Genomic DNA, 21891 nt, shown 5'->3' on the forward strand with positions numbered 1-21891 from the left:
AAAGGTTCCTCGTGGTCGGCTAACTCCTCCAAAGCCTGAGTATTCTTTCAGTTCATGGTGAGTTTTAAATTCTTCTTCTCTTTCCTTCTTACTCTCCTTTTCTTCTCGAGAACTGGGAGAAGAAGGTGATGCTGAAGAGGATGAAGATCGAGAATGATCTTGCTCTCTACTTTTATGTTTACTGCAAAATAAAGCAAACAAAAAATGTGTGCTATTTTTTAAAAAGATAAAAAGACCCCCTGTTGAATCTTATAATAAGAGGGATATTTTTCAAGTCAAAAAAACTATCCCCTATTAAAATTATTATGCAACTAAAATGATTGGGTGTTAAACTCTGACATAGTCTGTTTCCATTCTCCTTCAATATTTGTTTTACATGACTACCGAAAAACATGGTATGACATGCCAGTTAGAAACTAGCAGTCTGGCAACTTCAAGAATAAGGTTCAGTTCTTCAGTATTTTTAACTTATTTTTATTTTAAGGAAAGGAAGAGAAGAGTAGGAAAAAGTAAGAATGGTCTTAAGGCCATGTTTCAAAATGAATGCAGTCTGTACACCCTGGGTGAGAACAGTTGATATCGTTTAGGCCATAACTCCGTTATTGAAATAAAAAGCATATGACATTACAAATACCAGTAATAAATTAAAAAACACAAGTAAAATGCACCATTTACCTAATGAATAGCAAGGAAAACAATTATCTATAATACTTCTTAGTATTCCTGTTATTTGACTCTATGATGATCAATTTTACATGATTCTAATCCAACACCCGAAAAGGTCATACCTGCGATAACTCTTACCACTTCTAACAGTATCCATGGAAACATTACTTTGAAAGACTAATACACATTGCTATTTCAAAAAAACTAGTCCTTCCTCCCCCCCATCTCTCCCATGTTAAACCACTAGACATCAGTTTAAAATTCTTGTACTCTGGGTGTTATGAGTTGAAAAAGTGCGGAATCAAGCATAACGAACCAAAGTTCTTACACAAACTGTTTCTAGAAATGCACTGCATTGAAGTCCAACCTCCTGATGTAGCCTGGATAATAGGACACATTAATTTGTCATTTTTTTTTTCAGTGTTAGCTTGCTATTCCAAAGTTTTTGTCCTCATCCACCATAAGCCGTGTAAAAGACAAATATATTTTTGCTGTAAAACAAATAATTTTAATTGTTTAAATTTAAACATTCGATTACACAGTCAAAATTGAAAGCAATTAAGCTGACAATTATTAAAGGCTAATTAGAAGCTAAAACCTAACTCAGACAGTTTTAACAGTTACCTGTCATCTTTGTAAGATTTGTATTCCTTGTAATCTTTTGGAGTTTTTTCCTGCTTTCTTGATCCACTGGATTCCCTGGAGCCCTTGGAATCCCCCCGTTCTTTACTTCTTTCTTTTCTCCGACGATCAATGTCATGCCGAAGATCAGCAGAATCACACCTTAATTTTTTATCTCCCTATAAAAAGACAGATATAAAATACAGATTTCAGGGAAACTATAGGGACAAAAATACATATATATGTGCGTGTATGTACGTGTGTGTGTGTGTGTGTGTGTGTATACACACACACAAAACCAAATTTTATGCCAGTTTCTAAGCTGGCATTTTAGTATCAGAAAAGAATGAGTAACATACTACTTCCATACTTAGTTTTTGTTTAAAAATGCACTTGATGTTTTCACTAAACATTTGTGTACGCAAGTATAATGGGACTGGGGAAATTATTAAAAGGTAAATCATCTTGAAAATGTCGTAGGTTTTTGTTCAAAGCAATCCATAATAAACTTTCATACAGTAAAATGATACAATTATTTTTGTACTCAGCACATCGTCATTATCATCCTTCATCCTTCAAAATGTTTTTTTATGTAGTTTAACAATGATAGAGGTTATACTCAGTTGTGGGTGTAGTCATCTGCCTATAAATAAAGCTAAGGGATCCTAAAGTAATGGTTCTCATTATTTAAGCCTCGTTGTCATCAAGCTCTTCCCATATAAGTTGACCAACCCAATAAAAACCACTTCAAAAGTTAAGTATTCTGTAATTTCCATAACATGCAAGTGTAATATGATTAATGAAACCAACTGAGGTTGAACAAGGGTAGAAACAAAGCCAGAAAGATATTATTCCCAATCCTGTACTCAGTATCTGGGCCATATACTGCCCTTTCTCAATTCAGGTATTGCAACGGACATTAGTTTAACTGGGTCACAATTCACCTCCTTCTTGTTCCATTGCTTTTTCAAATACTATATAATTTAGGAAGATGGAAAGAGGCATCTAGGAATGAAGAAAAATTATACATCAGTAAGATGCTAAGCAATGTGGACATCCTTGCTACTATTCAACAATAAGTACTTACTCTGGGAAGTCTAGCTATAATGTTCATAAACATTCATATCTCCAAATGATACCAACTACTCACCCATTTGCTCCCACTGTAACAATAAAAATCTAATCAAGAGCAAAAATCTTCCTATTCACCTAGTAATACATTATTACCAAGTCCACAAGTAACAATATAAGTGAAAGCATTTTGTAAAGGCCAAACTATATATATATATACACACATATATATACGCGCATATATATATATATAAACTACATAGTACTAAATATATGTTAATTGTTCACTCAGATAGGAAGATAAAGGATAAAAAGCAATGTCATATCCTCTTGTCCTTCCATTAGTTATCACTATTTTCTCTCCTCTCAATCAAAATCGGTCTGAGTAACGGAGAGAAGGAAGATATTCACTCTGTCAGAGTACAAGAATAGACTAAATTGTGGGCAAAACAAAATTAACCAACATTGAACCCAAGGTATTGAAAGTAAAAGCCAAAATTAGCATTCACTTCTCAGAATCTGGTTTTCCAAGATTAATGTGCCCCATGCAAAGAAACCACTTTCTTCCTAAGCTCTAAATTTCTTATCTAATGAATTAATAGCATGCCTAATTAAAATGATTATATACTACAACCATTAGTAACAGCTTCTAGTAATAAAAATGCCAATGTTTTCATAACAGCCCAATTATTCAACTCTGCAAGATAGATGTATTCTCACTCTTCCTATTAGAAAACCAATGTCCAAGAAGCTAATTACTTTCCTAATATCACAGAGACAGTACTCGGTGATGGCCAGAATTGGAACCAAGCAATACGCTTCCAAGTTCCCTAGCCTTTTCACTACAACAGACAGTTGCTCCCTTTTAACCTTGCTCCACATTTCAACTAGACTTTTATGGACTGTCATATAATCTACCTTGAAAATGTCAATTTCAAATTATCAATTAGTCAGAGTCCCTTAACGACTGAATTCCATACTCAGAGTCCTCCGACCCCAACGCCAGTAATTCCAGTCATTCAGACTCCTTTCTCAAGTTTAAAAGCATTCTTCCCCCCAATCCACAAAAACTGTAACACAGTTTTTGTTCCAAATGTTCATTTGTAAACCAGTTCTTAGAATGCTTATTTCTTAGTCCAGATCAAAAATGCCCAGTAGCATGGAGATTACTTCTTGTTCTCTCTGTGAAGAACCTAGAGATATTAATTTAGGCACACATAAATCAAGGAATATTTATTCTGGCTCATCCATTTCACCTCTAACAGAAACCCTAATATAATTTATATCTTTGCTTTTATAATTTTCCTTTGTCTACTCATTGATTCTTTGCCCTTTTCTTACAACTAGTTTCTTCCTTTCAGTAGCATTTAAAAAAATTATTCTTGGTTTAACTTAGATATATAGTACAAGTGTCAGCTTAATTTCTTCTAGGAAAATACACTATATACGCTACCATAAATATATACATAATGTATTTACAAGTTACAGATGATATCCATAAACATTTTGCCTAAACAAACTATGCTTATTAGTACAATATCATTAACTAAGCTGAAGTTAACATGAGAAAAAAAAAAAGGTCCATTCAAAACATACCTTTTGATTTTCTTCTTTAAAAACTCTCTCTTCCCCTGCTAAACGCGTGTGCTTCCTCAGGGCACTTGGAGAGATGTCAATTCTCCTTAATGTAAAATAAAGTCTATTTGTAGTCACATTAACTTTATGGTTCCACAAATTCCTAAAATTGTCCATTTTTGTAAAGGAACTACTAGACAGTTGTTTCTCTCCCAGTTGTCTAAATTTAGCACAGCAAGATTATTAATCTAATTCCTAATAGATAATTAAGAAATAAAAACTATATTAAAAATGAAAATGCTTCAACCAAATTTTTATATATAAATGAAGCCTGACCTTTTAAGATATCAAGCTTACTTTAACCATCAAAAAAAGGAAAACATGTTTTGATTAAATTGGACATTATCATTTTAAGTGTTAATCATCATACAATTATAATCATTGTGTATCAATGAATACACAAATAGGATTATTTGTTCTTAAGTATCTCCAATATTTTTACAGATTCAGTAGATCTTTAGTTTTATTCTGTGCCTTTTCTTGCCTTTTTAAGCTAGTGTCAGTTTCATCTTCTCAGTGCCTCTTCAGCAGTGACCACCAAAACCATACCTACTTTGTATTAAGCACCGAACTAGATACTTTATAATCAATACTAATTGTCACCACCACCCTGCAAAAGAGGCACTGTTATTCTTGTTTGTAGATGGGAAAAACTAATGTTAAGCGATTAAATAACTTTTTTATCACAACGCAATTAAGTGAGAGAGCAAGGACTGGAACATAACCGTCTGACTTCAACATTCACGATCTTTTCATGAAAAACAATTCTACCTTTCACCAAGCATTTTAATTTTACAAACTTACTGGAAGTAAATCGAATTCAAGGGTTACTTACTCTAGGCATCCAACCCCCTCCCAACATACAGATGTTGTAACTATTTAATTTCATACTGGCAAGTGATAAGAATTAGTGTTTTAAGTTCTAACAACCAGTTTAAACCAAATAAAACTGAAAATTAAAAAGAAACAGTAAATTACAAACTTTTCAAGATTGGAAATATATTTATTCAAGCTACAAATCAAAGTTCGTTTGTGTCACGACATCCATGCAGTTCCATATATCTTGTCTAAAGTTCCAACATAAACTTGTTTAAACAGTGTCTTCCTATCAAAACAACATTTTTATATGCCCAGTATACATTACCTGTGTATCTCAGGGCTCTTTTGCCGGGCACTATGTTCTTCAGTGGCTTTCTGATACGAGGTGAACCTCTCGTTTAGAGTCACTGCAGCTGATTTGAAGTATTGCTCTGTTGATTTAGGAGAAACACTGCCCAGTTAGTTCTTTAAGAGCGATTTTCATTTGTGACAGAAGGGCATGTAGCAGGTGAAAAGAAAATAAAAATACTCAAGAAACCTAGCAGAAGAGAACCAAGTGTTACAAAGAACTCCTACCCTGTCCCTTGTAACTTCTTGTACCTCAACAGGTAACTGATGCAAAGTTCCTCACAGGTCCCTGTCAATATTACATATAAACCAAGAACAATAAATATATTAAATTGAGTCTCTAATTCCATTTCAATAATGCACTACACTTCCTCAGAACAAAAAGGAACAATATGTGAATGTCCTTAAGCCTTGCCAATATGAACCAATGAAGTTAACTTCAAGTAATCATTTGCAGGAAACAAAAAATGCTACGATAACTACACAGCTAGTTTTAGTAAGCTAATCAAAGTATTTCAGCAAGAACTATGTTGACAACAAAAACTGGATTTAAGAAAAAACTGAATACTGCCATTTCAATTGGAAAAATATTTTTTAAATCAATTAACACTCACTAATTACTCCAAAACTCTGGCATCTTGGCAAACCTGACAGCACATTTGATATTATTGTCTTGTCTTTCTTTTAACAACTTTAAAATTAGTAATAGCAATACTGATTAGTTTTTAAACCATTTCAAAATATGCTGTAGATGTAATACAGAAAGACGTATAAAGTCATGAAATGTTACATTATGAAGCAAGCTATCTGCTTAACAGGTCAACATACATCTGTGTCAACTTACCGCCCAATATCCAGCACATGTCTCATAACCAATCATTAAAACTTGAAACGGCCACTACAAGGGTAGTGCCTCAATCATAATTCCATGAAACCCAGGAATTTGAGCTAGCAACTCAGTTTTTATGCCATTTTTGCCAGGAAGACAGAAGATTCAACTTTGCCTGTATCTTTCAACAGCTATTTTACTTTGAAACATGGATTTGCCATTTCAAAACATATTCCAGGACCTAGTTACAATGAAAAAGAAAACATCACTGGGCATTTTCAGCTCTATGTTAAGTAAGAGCTGTTCAGATCGGTTGCACAATACGAATAATGAAACATAACTACAATTCTTTTAAAAAAAAAAAAAAAAGGAAAACGAAAAAGGAAAAATTTTATGAAAACCTGATCTCAAAATGCACCAATAAATTGTAAAATGTGGAGACAGGTCAAAAAAAGGTGAAAAAAGAAAAAATGTTAACGTTTCATATTCTATGCACCACAGTAATATGGTCATAAACTGGTTCACAAACCTAGTTATAGCCAAATAACAAAACTCTTTTGTTACTATGTTTAAACAATTACAGTCAAAATGAAATTCATTAACTAGTCACTGTTTTGAAATATCAAATGCATAAAGAATTTGCTAAAGGCAAGTTTCAGCTATTATGAGTTGTTCTCACATCCAAAGACAAACTTTTCAGAAAACGGCTTTTCAGAGCAACAGCCACGGAGATTCCTGGGTAAGAAGCTATTTCAAAGTAAACTGCCTTTCAAACACAAAACCAAAATAATAAAAACAAGTTCTATTTGCCCAAAAAGTCACATGCTAAAACCTTTGAAAATTATTAGTAACTTTGAAACTAAAACTACATACTAGTGAAAATAGAACATCACTACTCAGTTGAAACGAACACCCTTATCAACCCCAGGACCTAAAGAAATGTCATAATGATTATCCTAATCAGTCACCATTCACAGAATCACTACTTATCCAACATACTTATAAATTTCTTGAAATTTTTCCCCTTTAAAACTCCTAACAATGTTTTTTCTTGTTTATTTATCATATAAAAAAGCCAAATATTATAACAAGTTAACTAATACAAAATTAACACAGGAAATCAATACTGTTTCTCCCCACTGGTTTCAAGTTTCTTTAAAAGTTAAAGAGAAATTCTTAATAATAACAATACTGCCCCACTTTGTTATAAATCCAGTGCCAAGAGTACATTAATACAAGTCCCATGCATGCAATCAAAGATAATCTGTAAGCACCCTGCACTTCAAATACAGTATTACGGTACATTTCAAAAAGACTTTTAGCATTGTATAAATCTACGTCATGTTTTACCATAATACAGATTTTTAGGGTATGTTTTAATTCTATTTAGCATTTTAATCACTTTATTAAATATTAAAAATCACTTTATTAAATAGGTCTTAATGTTAACCAGACTGTTATCTCTTTCATGTAGTGCTATTTTTCCAAAAATTTAATAGTCTATATATACTTGCTAGCCCTGGGGTGCATTAATCATTACACATAGCTGTTCATTTTTTTACTTACAAGATAAATTTAATTCACGATAAGAAACATACTAAACATACCTTTAACATGATGAACCAAGGACACAATGTGTTGAATAAATGACTCTGAAGTGCTTTTGCTGGCCTGTGGCAACTTAATGTGGTCAAAGATGGATCGGAATTCTTGCTCCTTCTTGACAGAATGGACAAGTGTACTAGCAAGTAGCCTGTCTTTAGTCAAGGAAGCAGGTCTGGAGCATATCGGTAACAGACACATACAAACAAAATATACCATTGGTTTGAATATGAAAATGGTAAGTACATTCAGAAAATAATTAACTGGATTATTAACTAACCACCCACAGATTATTTATTAGGTATCAGTGTGGATTACCTGTTAGAATCATCAAGAGGAACAGGTGCCATTTTGAGTTTGACTTCAGGACGATGAGAATCACTGGCTATCATTTTGATCCTAAGTGGGCTCTCCTCTCTGAAGGTAGACTTTTCTCGTGCATCCAGATTCTTGTGTAGAGGGGGACTGTAATCAAAGAGGTCTTTGAGCTTTTCAGACTTTACCTGCTCAGGTGACTGAGTTTCTTTCTTTACTGTTATTCTTTCAGAACTTTTGTCGTCTTCCTTGTGCTTATCTTTTGTAGTGCTAGGCCTTTCCACTACATATCCAGTCTCTTTAAGTTTATAATTTTTTTCTTCTCTAAATCCATCACTTTCTCTATTGCCTTTCAATGAAACTTTGGACTTGTACTTGGGTCCTTCCTCCTCAGTATTCCGGTGAGATGCAGTAGCAAAATTTTTACCCTGATCTGCAAGAACTGACTTCCTGAACTGTCTATAATCCTCTGTCTCCTCTGTGTCATCCCCTTCTGAATCATTAAACTTTTGTTTTCCAGACTCTTTATCACTGAAGTAATCTAGAGCTTCCTGATCTTCCCATTCTCCCTCTGCCCTCCCTTTCTCTGATCCTTTCTCCTTTGGAGCCTCTTTATCCCTGGTATTACCCCTATCAAGCAGGAATACTCTAGACTCTTCATCTGTGAACCTGTGAATAAGCAAAGAAGAGGATGGTAACTCTGGATTGCATTCATTGCAGATCACTTGCATACTTAATTGTGCTTCCCAATATCACAGGACCAGTAATAAGAGGAAAAAACCCTACTGAAAAGTGCTTTTTCAGATTCCACTTTTAAAAAGCATTTAAAGCATCCATACAGCTTATGTACTGAGTTTTTAAATAAATTTACATATTAGACTTCCTAAAGTTTAAAAAAAGTAAAGCCAGTCTCAAAAACCTGTTCTATTTATAGTCCACAATTCTGCACTAACAAATCCAGATTCTAGAACATACAACACAGCTTAATTTCTGAGGCTAAGAACCACTAATAAACAATATACTTATCTATTAAAATTCTACTTATGATTATACTCAAAATCTCAGACTATTTCACTTATCTAATATAAATAAGAGTTCAAAAAAGTGGACTTCAAGGTAATTAATATTAGATATTTAATAGTCTATCTAGATCACAAAATAGTTCATATATACTTTGCAGTAGAAAATGATGCTTTCTGGCAATATTAAGTAGAAACTATGTATCAGTCCACTAAGAAAATTAATTTTAGATTGTATAGCACTAAACCATAAATAGCATGCTTGCAGTATTCCCTCACTTGTAAGTCAATCACACTACCTTAGCAACCCATTTTCATTAAGCTTTTTAGTAACCTTTAGCAATGCTTGAAATTAGAATTCAAACCAAGTATCTCTCTGAAATGTTTACTTGAGTAAGAAATACCATTTATTATCTTTTCTACAGTCAGGCACATTCGTTAAAAACTGGCAGCTGGACTGTTTATAATACCACACAAGAACATGTAATATAACTGCATTATTTATGTAGGTCACTTTATAATGGTGAAGAGTACAAAATAAGCTAACACATAAAATTAATCTGTTTTTACTGTTTTTACAACATGTTAACCATTAGTTATACTTTATGCTACTCAATTTCTCATTTATATTCTCAATTCTGGACTGACTAAAAATGGATAAAATGAAAAGGAGGAATATGAATTAGCTTCATAAACATTTATTAGAATACTTCACTTCCAAAGTTAACAAGATATGAATAAAACCAACTTGGAATTATCTTATAAAGAAGGAAGTCAGGAGTAAAAATAGCTAAATACATATCACAATGCAATTTTTAGCCTTAAAATCCAAAAAGAATTCAAAGATCAGAAGTATTAATATTATAACCTAAATTCTCTTAGTTCTTACCTTTTTAAGAATTTTCCTGTCTTTGCAGTTTCCTGATCCCCACCATCAGGATAAAATGAGGAACGTCCCCTAGCCTCATCTCTTGGAGCATTCTGTGGTGTGATTGTCTTTGCAGGGCTTCTTCGTGAAGGGATGTGATGAATTGGACTATTCTGAGAAGGACTGTATCTACTAGATCCATTTCCAACAGAACCAGACCCAGACCTTTCAGGACTATGCTGAATGGAATGTGAATGCTGAGAGGGGGTGTTTTTTGCAGAGTGTACTGTACTGAGCATGGGGGCATCAGAGCAAGATGAACTCTGACTAGGTGGTGTAGCAATTGGTGAAGGACTATGGGGTGATCTGGGACTATTATCATATGCTGAAAGGCCAGGCCAAATATCACCAGATGTGGCTGATGATTTATTAAACTCATCAATAGATTCAGATGGGTCATGTTCAAATGTATCTTTCGGTTCCTCCTGTGATTTGTTTTTCAAAGGACTCTCTTCTTGGGGATCCCCTTCAGCTTTTTTGGTTTGTTTTTCCTGAGACCCTCGTCTTTTAGAGACAGGAGACTTGCTATACGGGGATGAAGAACGAGAAGAGGATGATCTTGGAGACCTAGATGATCTATATGACCGGCGAGATCTGCTTCGGGATCTTTGAGAAGAAACGGATCTTCTTTTTGGACTCCTGGAACGTGAACGACCTCGTCTAGGACTCCTGGAGTGTCTTCTATTCCAAACAGGTCTATATCCACCTCGATGATATCTACCTCCTCCTCCTTGATAATACCCTCTACCCCTTCCTCTGTACCCATATGGTCGTCTCATTCCTCTATTATTTCTGTAATCTCGGCGATAATCTCTAGAATACATGCGATCTCTACTACGAGATCTTGAATATGTCCTGGAACGAGACCTAGAACTAAAAATGAAATAAATATCAATCCAAGAAAAATAAACTATTACATCCTACCATCCCAAATACTTCTGGTTGAATATAACACGTAAATAAAGTGTCAAAGCCAAAAATGTATTATTTTTTAAAAAGCCCTCAGTTATACAAAAGTAAAAGTTTACTGTTTTCAATGAAGAAAATCTCAATTCTAAGGTAAATATTGAGAAAATAAAGGGCTTAGGAATGAAGGCACAGAAAACAGGGGAAAAAATTGACAACCAACAATAGGACACACTAACAAATTACAGTACCTTTATGCAGGCACTTAAAGTGATAGTGTTAAAAGAAAATGTAATGCCATGGAAGAACATTCACCAGTGAAATACCATTGGCTAAATGCATGCATAATAAAAACTTAGGCCTAGAAAAATAGTACAGGAAAATCATAAACAAGTATTAATTCGTAATGCAATTATGGTCACTTTTATTTTCTACTTGTGGTCTCTATTTTCTATGTTAAGTATGTATTACTACTTAAAGAAAGACAACCAGAGTTTATCATTTTTAAACAATAAACCTATTGAGACCTCAGAGTCAGAAATGAGAAACTATGAAACAGTATGCAAAGACTGCTTACTGCCAAATAATTCTTACATTATCCAATTCATCTCTTAACATTACAGCAGTTCCCGCTTATCTGCAGGAAATACATTCCAAGACCCCCAGTGAACTAACTCTAAAACAAGGATAACAATAGGTCCATTCACAGGATTCTTTACGAATAAAACATGTTAATGAATGTAGCATTCTGTGTAAGCACTTCATAAGTGTTAGCTGATATGATTATTATCATTATTTAAGGAATTAAAAGCACAGTAATTCACCTGTATCTCTTCTTTCTAGAGTGTGATCTTGATCTTGATCGTGAACTAGACTGTGATCTAGACTTTGATCTTGAAGAGTGTGATCTAGAATTGGAGCGACCCATTTCTTTTCTCCTAGTCAAATGAGAGCACGAAAAAGGTTAAAATCACAATACAAATGAAGATGTTTCAATTATATAACTTATTTTCGGATACAAATTGAATTTACAAGACGTAAGTTTCTCAAAGGATATTACTCATCATTATTCATATGAGTACTAAGACAGTCAATTATCCCTAACTAAAACTGTATTTTCACCTACATGACAGGTACTGTATAGTGATGACACAAGAGAAGATTTCTATGGACTGCCCCACCTATGTGCCTCAATCCAAAAAGGCAGCAGCTGCAGAAGCCAGAAAGAGCAATGATATCAGACTACAGCAGCATGTTAGATGTTATTCCATGCCCAATACAAATGCCTACCTCTCCTGTAAAAAAGATAAATAACATCAGAGTATTACAGATAACGAACCTGAAAAAAAGAAAGTAAAGTGGCGCAATACTAAAAAATATAGAATAAACCTACCCGACTGCCATCATAAGTGCTTTATGGCCTTGAAATGGGACTAAATTGACCACTCCATGTATACAATACTGCTTGGAATGGTGATGGATAGTCTCCTAGTAGAATAAAGGTCACTAAGTCTGAACAGCTGGAGCCATGGCTCTGCTTTCAATAGTCATGACTGCAGAATAAAAATGGACTTATGTGACAATGCCTAGGTTCACCCTGTAGCCTTCTGGTGAGAAGATGAAAAAGGATAAAAGATGAATAAACCGAAGAGATTGCTGCAAGAAAGAGATAATTTGGAACTACAGGAAAAAGAGAACTTGGGCACCAGTATTGTAACTTTTCTAAACACTACCTAGTATCTAATACAATAATCAGACCTCACAGAAATCAGTAACAGGACTAAATGATTTATAAGATCTACTCTTCACAAAATTAAACATATACATATGCCTCCCAACTTTATTCCTGCTACACTATTTCCAAATTTCCACTAACTTATACAAAATAAGTAATTTTTTCCATAGAAAACAACTCATTAAACTTTCTTAATAGCCTGCAATTGCCATATATTTAAACCATTTCTCCTACTACCAAAATGTCTTAGGGCACTTATTTGACCTACCTAGACTTTGCTCAGTATTATGAAATACTATTTGAAAGTACTAAGATGAGCTGAATTATAGAGGAGACAATGATGTCTGCATACTTCCTCACCGAAAAACCACATAAATGACAAATTCAAGGGGTGTCAAATATTTATTTTAAAACAAAACATATCTATCTTCAAAGAGACAAATACCAGCTTTGTCTTCTCCCACTCTTAATTCCAAGTAAGTTAGGAAATACATAAAGACAGTACTCTCCTCAGAGTTATAGTGAGGATTAAACAAGTTGATACATGTAATATACTTAATACAATGCGTAGCACATAATAAGCAATCAATTTTAATTACCTTAACACCCACATAAGGGGAAAAAAGCTAAGTTACAGAACTCCTCTTGCATGCATAAAGGAAGGTAGTTAAATAAGCAGAGTTATTTTGTCGTTTTATTTTTAAATAACTTTGTGTGTTCTGAGTCTTTAAGCAGATGTGTTTATAGAAGTAGAAGCAGGCACACAACCTAGAAGCAGAAGAGATAGACAATCTTTTCCTTAAAACTATCTTTTAAAATCTGGCTTACTTCATACAAGCCACCAGAAAGCCCCCAAGAGTTTCAGACCACATCACTTTTAATCAGTCTAAATCATGAGTTCAGAAGTCACATTTTCTTAAATAAGCCAAAACTGAAAACTAGAATAAAGGATATTATTTACCTTGGGTTTTATGCAGGATCAAGCAATCAAGTGAAGTCTTTGAGATACTGTAAAATTCTTCCTGGAGAGAATGTTCTGAGAAATTAAATTCTAAATTCAAACTCCTAGCAAAGATAAAAAAAAAATACGAATTTGAATTATGGTAAATTAAAAATCCACTGTTTACAAGGCATCACACTCAACACTGCTATAAAAAACTCTTAATAAAGGCACTAAATATTTCAGGGAGTGGAAAACTGATTAAGGAAATAAATTTTTAACCACAAAAGCTTAAAGGAACTTAACTTTTTTTGTTTCAATCAGAGTGCAGCAGTGCATTATGAAACTGAAGCACCTTTAATTCAAACACCTGAATTCTAATTTTAGCAATTTGGGCTTTAGAAAACAGAAGCTATGCTGTCATCCTATCAGAAAATTCCAAAGTGGCTGGCATAAGTGGCCATCTTGGTATATCAAAACATGTCGTGTATCTATAGTTAGTATTCATAACGCTACAGTTTGTAACTTAACTACAATATGAGTTTATTTTAGTGCTCTGCTATTGATCTTATTCTCTCCTGGTCACTTCCTTTCATACAGTTTGGTTTCATTTGAAGCTGTTTTTTTAAATTCGTGTTAACAGCCATCACAGTAATTCTAATTTTGTGCCTAAAAGCATTTTGATACATGTACAGATGTTCCAATAAAAGAACAGCCAGTAGATGAAACAAATATCTATTGGAAGCCAATGCTCCTCCTAATTTACCATTACTATGAAAATAAATTTAAATTCTGCACAGACTATTAAGTAGTTTCAGTATTTACTGAAAAACTTAGCCTAATGAATAACATTCAGTGATTATCAATTATGTGCAAAGAACAGTCAAAAAACACTAGGGGAGCAGAAACTAAACAATTAACATTGTACATGCCTATACTCAAGGAATTCATAAACCAGCTTGAATGAAAAAAAACATTAATATGAAAATCTGTGAATCTTACCAAGTTATCAATCCAATGAAAAATGTAATAACAATGAAAATACAAAGTAGAAGAAATTAAAATTAAACTGGTAAATCAAGAATATGTCCCCTAAATACCCATGGCCCTACAGCTGAGGGGATTAAGAGATCTGAGCTTTCAGAAACTTAGCAATTAAGGGAAATACACCAAAATAAAAATTAGCAAAAACAAAAGGTCATGGATACAGAAACAAAAAGATTTCTAAAGTCCTTGCATGTTTAGTTTTAAAAATATCAAATCCCCCAAGTGGGCAGAGGAAAACTCTCATCATCTAAATTGGTGCGTTGTTATGAAACTTTATGCTGACCTAGAAGTCCAATACTACTGATTCACTGCTGGAAGTGATACAAGGCTCATTTTAGCTAACACTTCCCCCAAACAATTCTAAAAGGCTAATTTTAATTTCTATATATCCAGAGAAGAACCAACTGCCAAATCTCTCTTTACTCCAAGTGATGATTTTCTGAAGTTCCAAGAAAATATACACTAGAAATAGCAGTGAGGAAGGAGGGGCTGTAGGCTGTTAGACTAGTAGATGAGACTACATTCTTGTTCACAATCTATGAATACATTCTCAAGTATCCATACCAAGAACTCAATGATCATATATAAAATGTCACACAATATACTTAATAATATATAATGTAAATTATATTTAACATTTAATAATATATTAATATTTAAGATAGTACAAAGACTGTAATCTGCTCCATTTCTTTTTTTTTTTTAATGAAATCTATGTACAAAGCACTGTGCTAAATATTATGGGAGACATAACTGTAAAAGGTCCCTGCCCTCCCAAAAACAACTAAAGAAGAACAGAAATCAACAAATTACAGCAAATTTAACTACCAACCATGTGCCCAGAACTGTGTGCTAGGTGACTTTAAATAAAATCACCTGATTTAATCCTCATAACCTTATAAACTACATATTTAACCCCATCTTTCAGATGAATTTAAGCTTTCAGAATTCATATGAATTTACAACAAAGGTGCCTATCACAAGCCAGGCACAACTATTCTAGTGTAGGAAATATAACACTTTAAGTGAGACATTAAGTTCCCTACTCTCTTGGAGCTTATGTTCAAGCTAGGGGAAGAGAGAAAACAAAAAAGTAGTATGTCAAGAGGTGAAGAGCAGGACTACTACGGTGGGTCCTTGAACTGTGTTTAAAGAGGTAACAGTTAAGCTAAAGACAAGGAACATTGCAAAGACCCAAGAAAAGAAAAGCATTCTAGGCAAAGGACACAAATGTAGCAAATTCAGGACAAAAAGACCAGTAAGAAGGTTGAGGCGCTGTGATCAAGGAGAGGGTATAAGATAAAACAGGAGAGACAGGAAAGGAGCAAATCAAATAGCATCTAGTAAGTAGGCCAGAGTAAAGAGTCTAGATTTTATTCTAACTGTAATGGGAAAGCCCTGGAAAGCCTGATCAGGGAAGTCACACCATAAGATTTAAGATGGCTGCTGGGTAGAGCATGAACAACTTGGAAAGAAGAACTTGGAGACAAACTAGAAGGTTGAAGTTCAATATAATGGTTGCCTGGATAAAGTGGTAGCAATAAAGAAAGAAAAAAGAAGCAAATCCAGAATCTGGTTTGGAAGTACATAGAGTCAACAGTACTTGCTCACAGATTGTTAGTGGTGTGAAGCACAGGGAATTGAAAAAAAAAGAAAACGAAAAATCAATGGTGCTCCTAAATTCTAAGTTTTGGGCTCAAGTATCTGGAAGAAGTGCAAATTTTGGGGCAAAAACAGGAGATTTGTTTGCCCTTTTAGGCTGCCCATGGTCACAGACTGTAAAAAGTTAATCCAGAATTTGACCAGGATCTCCTGTGCTCTCTCCGATACCCTGACAGGCGCCTGATGTGGCCATAACCTACATATATAATTCAAAATGTCAAATCAATCTTCCCTCTATTCTAAACAAGATCACTTACTAACACACTGTAAAAAGAGACAGAGAATAAAGTGCTTCATGCACCTTTATCCAAATGATTCACCACCCAGTGAAGAACACAAGAGAATGAGTCAGGCTTTATTTTTCTAAATAAAGTTCCCTGGTGGCCTAGTGGTTAGGATTCTGGGCTTTCACTGATGTGGCCCAGCTCAATCCCTCAAGCCAGGCAGCAGGTCCAAAAATAAATAAAGCTCTTAACAGAGCATATCGTTTATGGAATAATACATAATGATCAGCTAGAACACAAGTGACGGAAAGAGCAAAGAGCAAAGACAACTGGGCTCAACAAAATACCCAAGTTGAAGCTCCTCCAGAAGAGATTCTTTAGGTTACCCTTTCAAGCATACTTGAGCCATCTTAATTTTATCATACTCAGGGAATCTGGGCTCCGGATTTTGTAAACAAATTATTGCTATTCACATCTTTAATAATCCTAAAATTAATATCCCATGACTCTTACTCCAACTGACTAGGTTCAAAATTCTGGCTTGACCATTAACTAGCTGTCCAACACTGGACAAATTACCTTAATCTCTTCCAGCTTCAGTTTCCACATTTATAAAATAAGGTTAATTACGGTACTTACTCATAGGCTTAAAATTAACAAACTGAACTAATAAATGTAAGCAACTTAAAGTTTGGCACATGGTATGCATTCAAATGTTAACTATCATTATTGGTAAACCTGGTCTGTGACAGTCTTAACTGCAGTTTATTAATTCTGCTTCAAATGATTACTATATTTAAGTTTGATATTTTTGATATGGCATTAACCAGCATTACAAAAAAGTAATTTTGCTTTAAAACACTCCAGAAAAAATGAATTTGAAGAATGGATATATGTATATGTACAACTGAATCACTTTGCTGTACACCTGAAACACAACACTGTTAATCACCTATATGCCAATATAAAATAAAAATTTTTTTAAAATATTAAAATTGGTAAATGCTGATAATTATTTAACCTAGATAACAAACAGTTCACTATTCTCTCTACTTTGTGCTTGAAAATTTCCACAAGTAAAAGCTTTAAAAAATGATAGGTTTAGCTGCAAATTTTTAGTTCTTTGTCCAGCTCCTTGTCAGCCTGCTTTAAAAAAAAAAAAAAAAAAAGCGCACAGAACTGAGAAAAAGAAAGAATACCTTCATTCTAGACCAGGGTGTGCCAATCCCTGGTTCATGTAGCCCTAAAAAGTTTTCTACCTTTTTTGGCCTCCACCTAGTATAAGGACAAATACTGGATCAAGTAAAATTAAAGTGTTTGAAAATTCCAAAATAATACACAAATGTAGGCCTGTATTATTACTACATTAATGTTTGTAGACTGTTTCTTTCCCAGCCCTGAGGACAAATAAAACATTTAATATTTAAGACTCCGACATAATACTGATGACCACTGTTTAAGAAACTGGAGTTGAAAAATGAACAAATTCCTAACCTACAACTATAAACTAAACATTTACACTTACTACCCGGAGATATAAGTTGGACTTCTTGATCCCCTTACCTACTTCTTGTTATTTAATAAATCACTGTAAATTACACAGGAGAATTCAGCTAGTGGTCAACTAATGATTTTGAATATAGCTTCTGGAAACTCCCAATCCAAAGCTCTATGTAGAACTGTAAAGACTTTCTTCGTTTCTGTAAGTCGTGACTCACATAGTTAATCTAGTACAGCTAGCTGCCCACATTAAGTCATTCAATAAACTCAACTAGACCTGAGCCTACCAAGTGACAAGTTTTTACAGGTCTATTTCCAAGTACTAAAATACTATTGTTCTTCCAAGTCAAGAGTCAGCTCTGCCTAAAAAATTTCCTTTGCCACCATTTTAATTATCTGAATCAAGGGGGATTTCAATATTTACCACAATGTATCAGTGAAAGTGCGGTATTTAAAAAAAAAAAGCTAACTGCCATCAGTAAACAGGCTTTAGGTTGTTCACCTAAAGTGAGTTATTTCAGACACACAAACGTTCGATTCGATTACCTACCCTAAATTGGCTAGGATCACATAATAATGCAAATAAACTGGCAGGGGTTTTTCCTATGTAAAGGTTCTTTATTGTCTGACCTGCAGCCCAACCCTTCTTCCCAACTACAGTCCAATGGGAAAGAAAATTTACATTGAGAGATAAGAAATTTTGTTTTGCTTTTTAATACCAAAAAAATTTTAAAGGCGCTGCTGCAAAAAGATACAAGTCTGAAGCAGCTAATCTCTGTACATCATTTTTGGTCATATCTGCCTCCAACTTTAGTCTCAGTTTTTTCAATTCAAAATGATTTATAAAAAAAAAAATTTTGACATCGAAAAGTAGCTGCCAGTACTACTAATTGATTCTGACGAGATAAACCTTAAAAGTAAATAAAGCCAACTACGGACTTAAATAAAATGAGGGCAAAGTCCTTAACCTCAACTCACCACTCCCCTCCATGTATACCACCAACTGTACCAACCACGGCTGCAACATTTCTAACGAGGTACAAGGGGCTGAAACTCTCGCAAAAAGGACGTGGCTTCGCGGGTACTACACAACTGCCCTTTAGGCCCGGGGGTGGCGGGGCCGTTCTTAGATCCATCGACTAAGGCCCGCTGCCCAAACTAGGAAACCGTGATTAGGCACCAACTCCTACAGTCAAAAGTGCACTTTCGCTTCAAAGCAGAGTTAACGGGGGGGGGGGGGCCGATTAGATTAGCCCCGAAGAAAATTTTCCCGCAACCCCGGAGGCGATGCCGGGGTCTGAAGAGCGGAACAGGATCCTAAGACAAAGTGAGGTAACCAAAATAAGGCGTAAACCGACTGGGAGCGTGAAGCCGGGGAAAAGGAGTTCAAACGACGCGGAAAGGGGTTAGCTAACCTACCCAAGGCACTTCGCTGCACGTCAGTGATCCTATCAAAGCCCCAAAGGCCGGGAAGAAAGGTGGCGGGAGGCGAACACAAGTTGTACCTCGGGCCGCCTCAGGGGCCGAAGGCGGCGAAGGGAGGGAGGAGGAAGCGCGCGTGCGCGAGGCGAGCGTTCAGTCGGGCGCGAGCAGAGATCCGGGCAGAGGAAATGGGGGAAGGGTTGAAGAGAGAGATCTGCGCAAGCGCATGAGAAGGCCGCGCGGTCTGTGGGTATCGAGCCAGGCTCGGAGCCGCGCGCGCGCGCGCGCGCGCACACCGTTCTCGCTGCTCACCCCACCCCCACCTTTTCGGGCCGTAGTGCCTCGAAAACCTGAGGGAAGCTGACCGGGAAACGCATAAATAACGGCGCAAGGTCTCCTGGGTTCTCCTGTCGCCGCCAACCCGCCACTACCAACAAAAGGCTCAACAATATTCATTCCTCCTCCACATACACTGCCCTTTGAGTGATTTGAATGCAACGCAAGGCCTACCTGACACGCCGAAGCACGGTTCCCGGGACTTATCTTCCTCGTAACTACACCGCGGCCATTTCCCGACTCAAGCACGGGAGGAAAACCATAGAGCTATCTTCGACGCGCTAGCTCCTCTCCGTCACTTCCGATTTGGGGCGTGGCCTCCGGTGCTGCTAAATATATGGGCAGGCCCCGCCCACCCCTCCGCCCTAAACCGGCTCCCTGGCCGTTAAAAAGATGTTTCCCGAGGCTTTCTGGGAAGTCGCGTGGCTGGTCTCGCGCGATGATCTGGCGGCCCCGCCTTCCGGCCTTTAGCAGCCGCCTCCGCCAGGGTGGCGGTAGACAGCGGGCGGGGTCTTGTCGCTCGGCCCTGAGGTCGATGGACCACACGGTTGGGTACGCTGGCCTCTCTGCCTTGCGTTGAGGGAACCCTCCGGACTTTTCTGTCGCCCCCACTTTTTGTTCGTCTGGTCCATGCTTTCTGTGGCGCCAACTCAGACCAGGCCAGCAAAAAGATAATCTCACACTGAAGAAAAGACGCGGAGGCAAGGGGCTGCTCTGTTCGCACACTGCGTCTCTCTACGCCAGGAAGCGCCGAGTTCTCCGACGCCAACTGGAAACCAGGAAGTGCTGCTTTTGCTTTGATAGAAAATATGTCAGACGCACTTAGAAAGGAGAAAAATGGCCACGATCTAAGTCCCTTTTTTGAGTGGCGTCACACCAACTCTACCGCGCGTAGCGGAGTTCACGCTGCAGTGCTCCGAAGCGGCTTAGGCTTCTTGGCTGTTTAGCGTCAGAGGATGCTGCTTGTTCTCGGACGTGGTTGAAGCATTACCACTTCGGAACTTAGGGACGTTGGCATGAGCATGAAAATAAAGCAGAGCACGAAGCTTAACGATCAGTTGTGCTGGCCGAGAAACACAGTCTAATCTGCCAAAAATATAAATCAGGTTATAAATAGGCAAGCCACATTTGATTTGGATAGAATTTCAGCAGGAGCCATATAGCACGTTTTCTATTAATACTTTGCTGCACTTACTTCCTTTGGGCCTAAAACCGTTATAACTTTGTTCTTTAGGCACGTAAACTGCCTTAAAGGATTTCAAAGTTGTAATTAGCAACCAGTCTTCTGTCAGTTAAATGCAGTCCAGTATTGGGCCCTAGTTGTGAATTTAACACTGTACTTAGGGGGTTCTCTCCTCACAATCCAATATACCAGCTCAACTGGAAAAAATACGTGATTTTCATGGAATGTATTCTCAGTTTTCTCTTGTTGTACAGCCTGCCCCTCACCCCATCATCACCATCAGAATGTGGAAACAGTAATCTTTGGCCTATGTGGTGCACTGATAAGTCCCAAGCATTTAGTAGGTGCTCAGTAAATATATGTTGAATGGATAAACTATATTAAAAGAAAATAAAAAGAAAACCTAACCATTGATGGCTTAATACAAAACTCTACTATTCTGCAGGTAAAGGAGGGGGAGGGGGGGACCCCTTAGGGCTAAAAGCCCTTATCCATTTTTTCAAAATACACAAAAATCTGACAGGAGTGCTTTGCAAGCTAGGATATTATCTTAAGCCTTTTTCTGCAATTCTATTGCAAATGCATTGAAAATGAAGTCACCTTTCAATGTGAGGTAGTATAACTGTGCTTTCAAATAACCTGAGGTAATAACAAAGGAGACAAGACACATTGGAACACTTTAGCAGTATTCTTGTCATTACAATAATGACTGCAAATTGGTTTATACTCACCTTCTCTCAAGTAAAATCTACCGAAAATTCCTCTGTATCCGGTGTGTGTAAATTTTACTGCACTTACAGTAAACCTAAAAACTTTCTAAATTTAGTAAATAGTAAATACCTCAAAATACCTAGAGGTACGTCTCAACCGCTAGTGGTGTGAGAATTGTTTCAGCTCTCTGCTTTAGCGTCTTCAAATACATTTTCTATAACAGAATCTTCATTCCAAATTAATATCAGGTATTTCAAAATCAAAAGAAAAAAGATCAGTTCTATACCAAGATACAGGTGTTACTGAATACCTGAAGAATTCAATAAAAAGCAGTCCAGGCTTCCCTTGAATTAAATCCATTTGATTTGAGAT

General features: G+C 36.1%; 1 protein-coding gene across 4 annotated transcripts in view; it reads right to left on the bottom strand.

The window, feature by feature from the left end:
• BCLAF1 (BCL2 associated transcription factor 1) overlaps window positions 1-19930 on the bottom strand; it is a 29560-nt gene extending 9630 nt beyond the window's left edge. For 2 of the 4 annotated variants that reach the window (XM_022557398.3, XM_022557383.3), the window contains exons 1-10: window positions 19800-19930; window positions 13456-13559; window positions 11584-11697; window positions 9815-10726; window positions 7910-8575; window positions 7597-7766; window positions 5138-5243; window positions 3955-4039; window positions 1291-1466; window positions 1-181 (exon numbers count right to left, since the gene is read on the bottom strand). In XM_022557398.3, the coding sequence (XP_022413106.1) occupies window positions 1-181; window positions 1291-1466; window positions 3955-4039; window positions 5138-5243; window positions 7597-7766; window positions 7910-8575; window positions 9815-10726; window positions 11584-11687 (2400 nt within the window). In that variant the 5' untranslated portion in view covers window positions 11688-11697; window positions 13456-13559; window positions 19800-19930. Of the gene's footprint in view, window positions 182-994; window positions 1158-1290; window positions 1467-3954; window positions 4040-5137; window positions 5244-7596; window positions 7767-7909; window positions 8576-9814; window positions 10727-11583; window positions 11698-13455; window positions 13560-19286; window positions 19776-19799 lie in introns of those variants that run through there. The other 2 variants (XR_016395106.1, XM_089921643.1) reach the window with 2 other exon arrangements.
• Between the last annotated feature and the right edge of the window lie 1961 nt (window positions 19931-21891).

The sequence above is a fragment of the Delphinapterus leucas genome, chromosome 12 (genome assembly GCF_059928025.1).
Source record: "Delphinapterus leucas isolate spDelLeu-1000000601 "Yukka" chromosome 12, BTC_Dleu_Yukka2, whole genome shotgun sequence".
Taxonomy (NCBI): domain Eukaryota; kingdom Metazoa; phylum Chordata; class Mammalia; order Artiodactyla; family Monodontidae; genus Delphinapterus; species Delphinapterus leucas.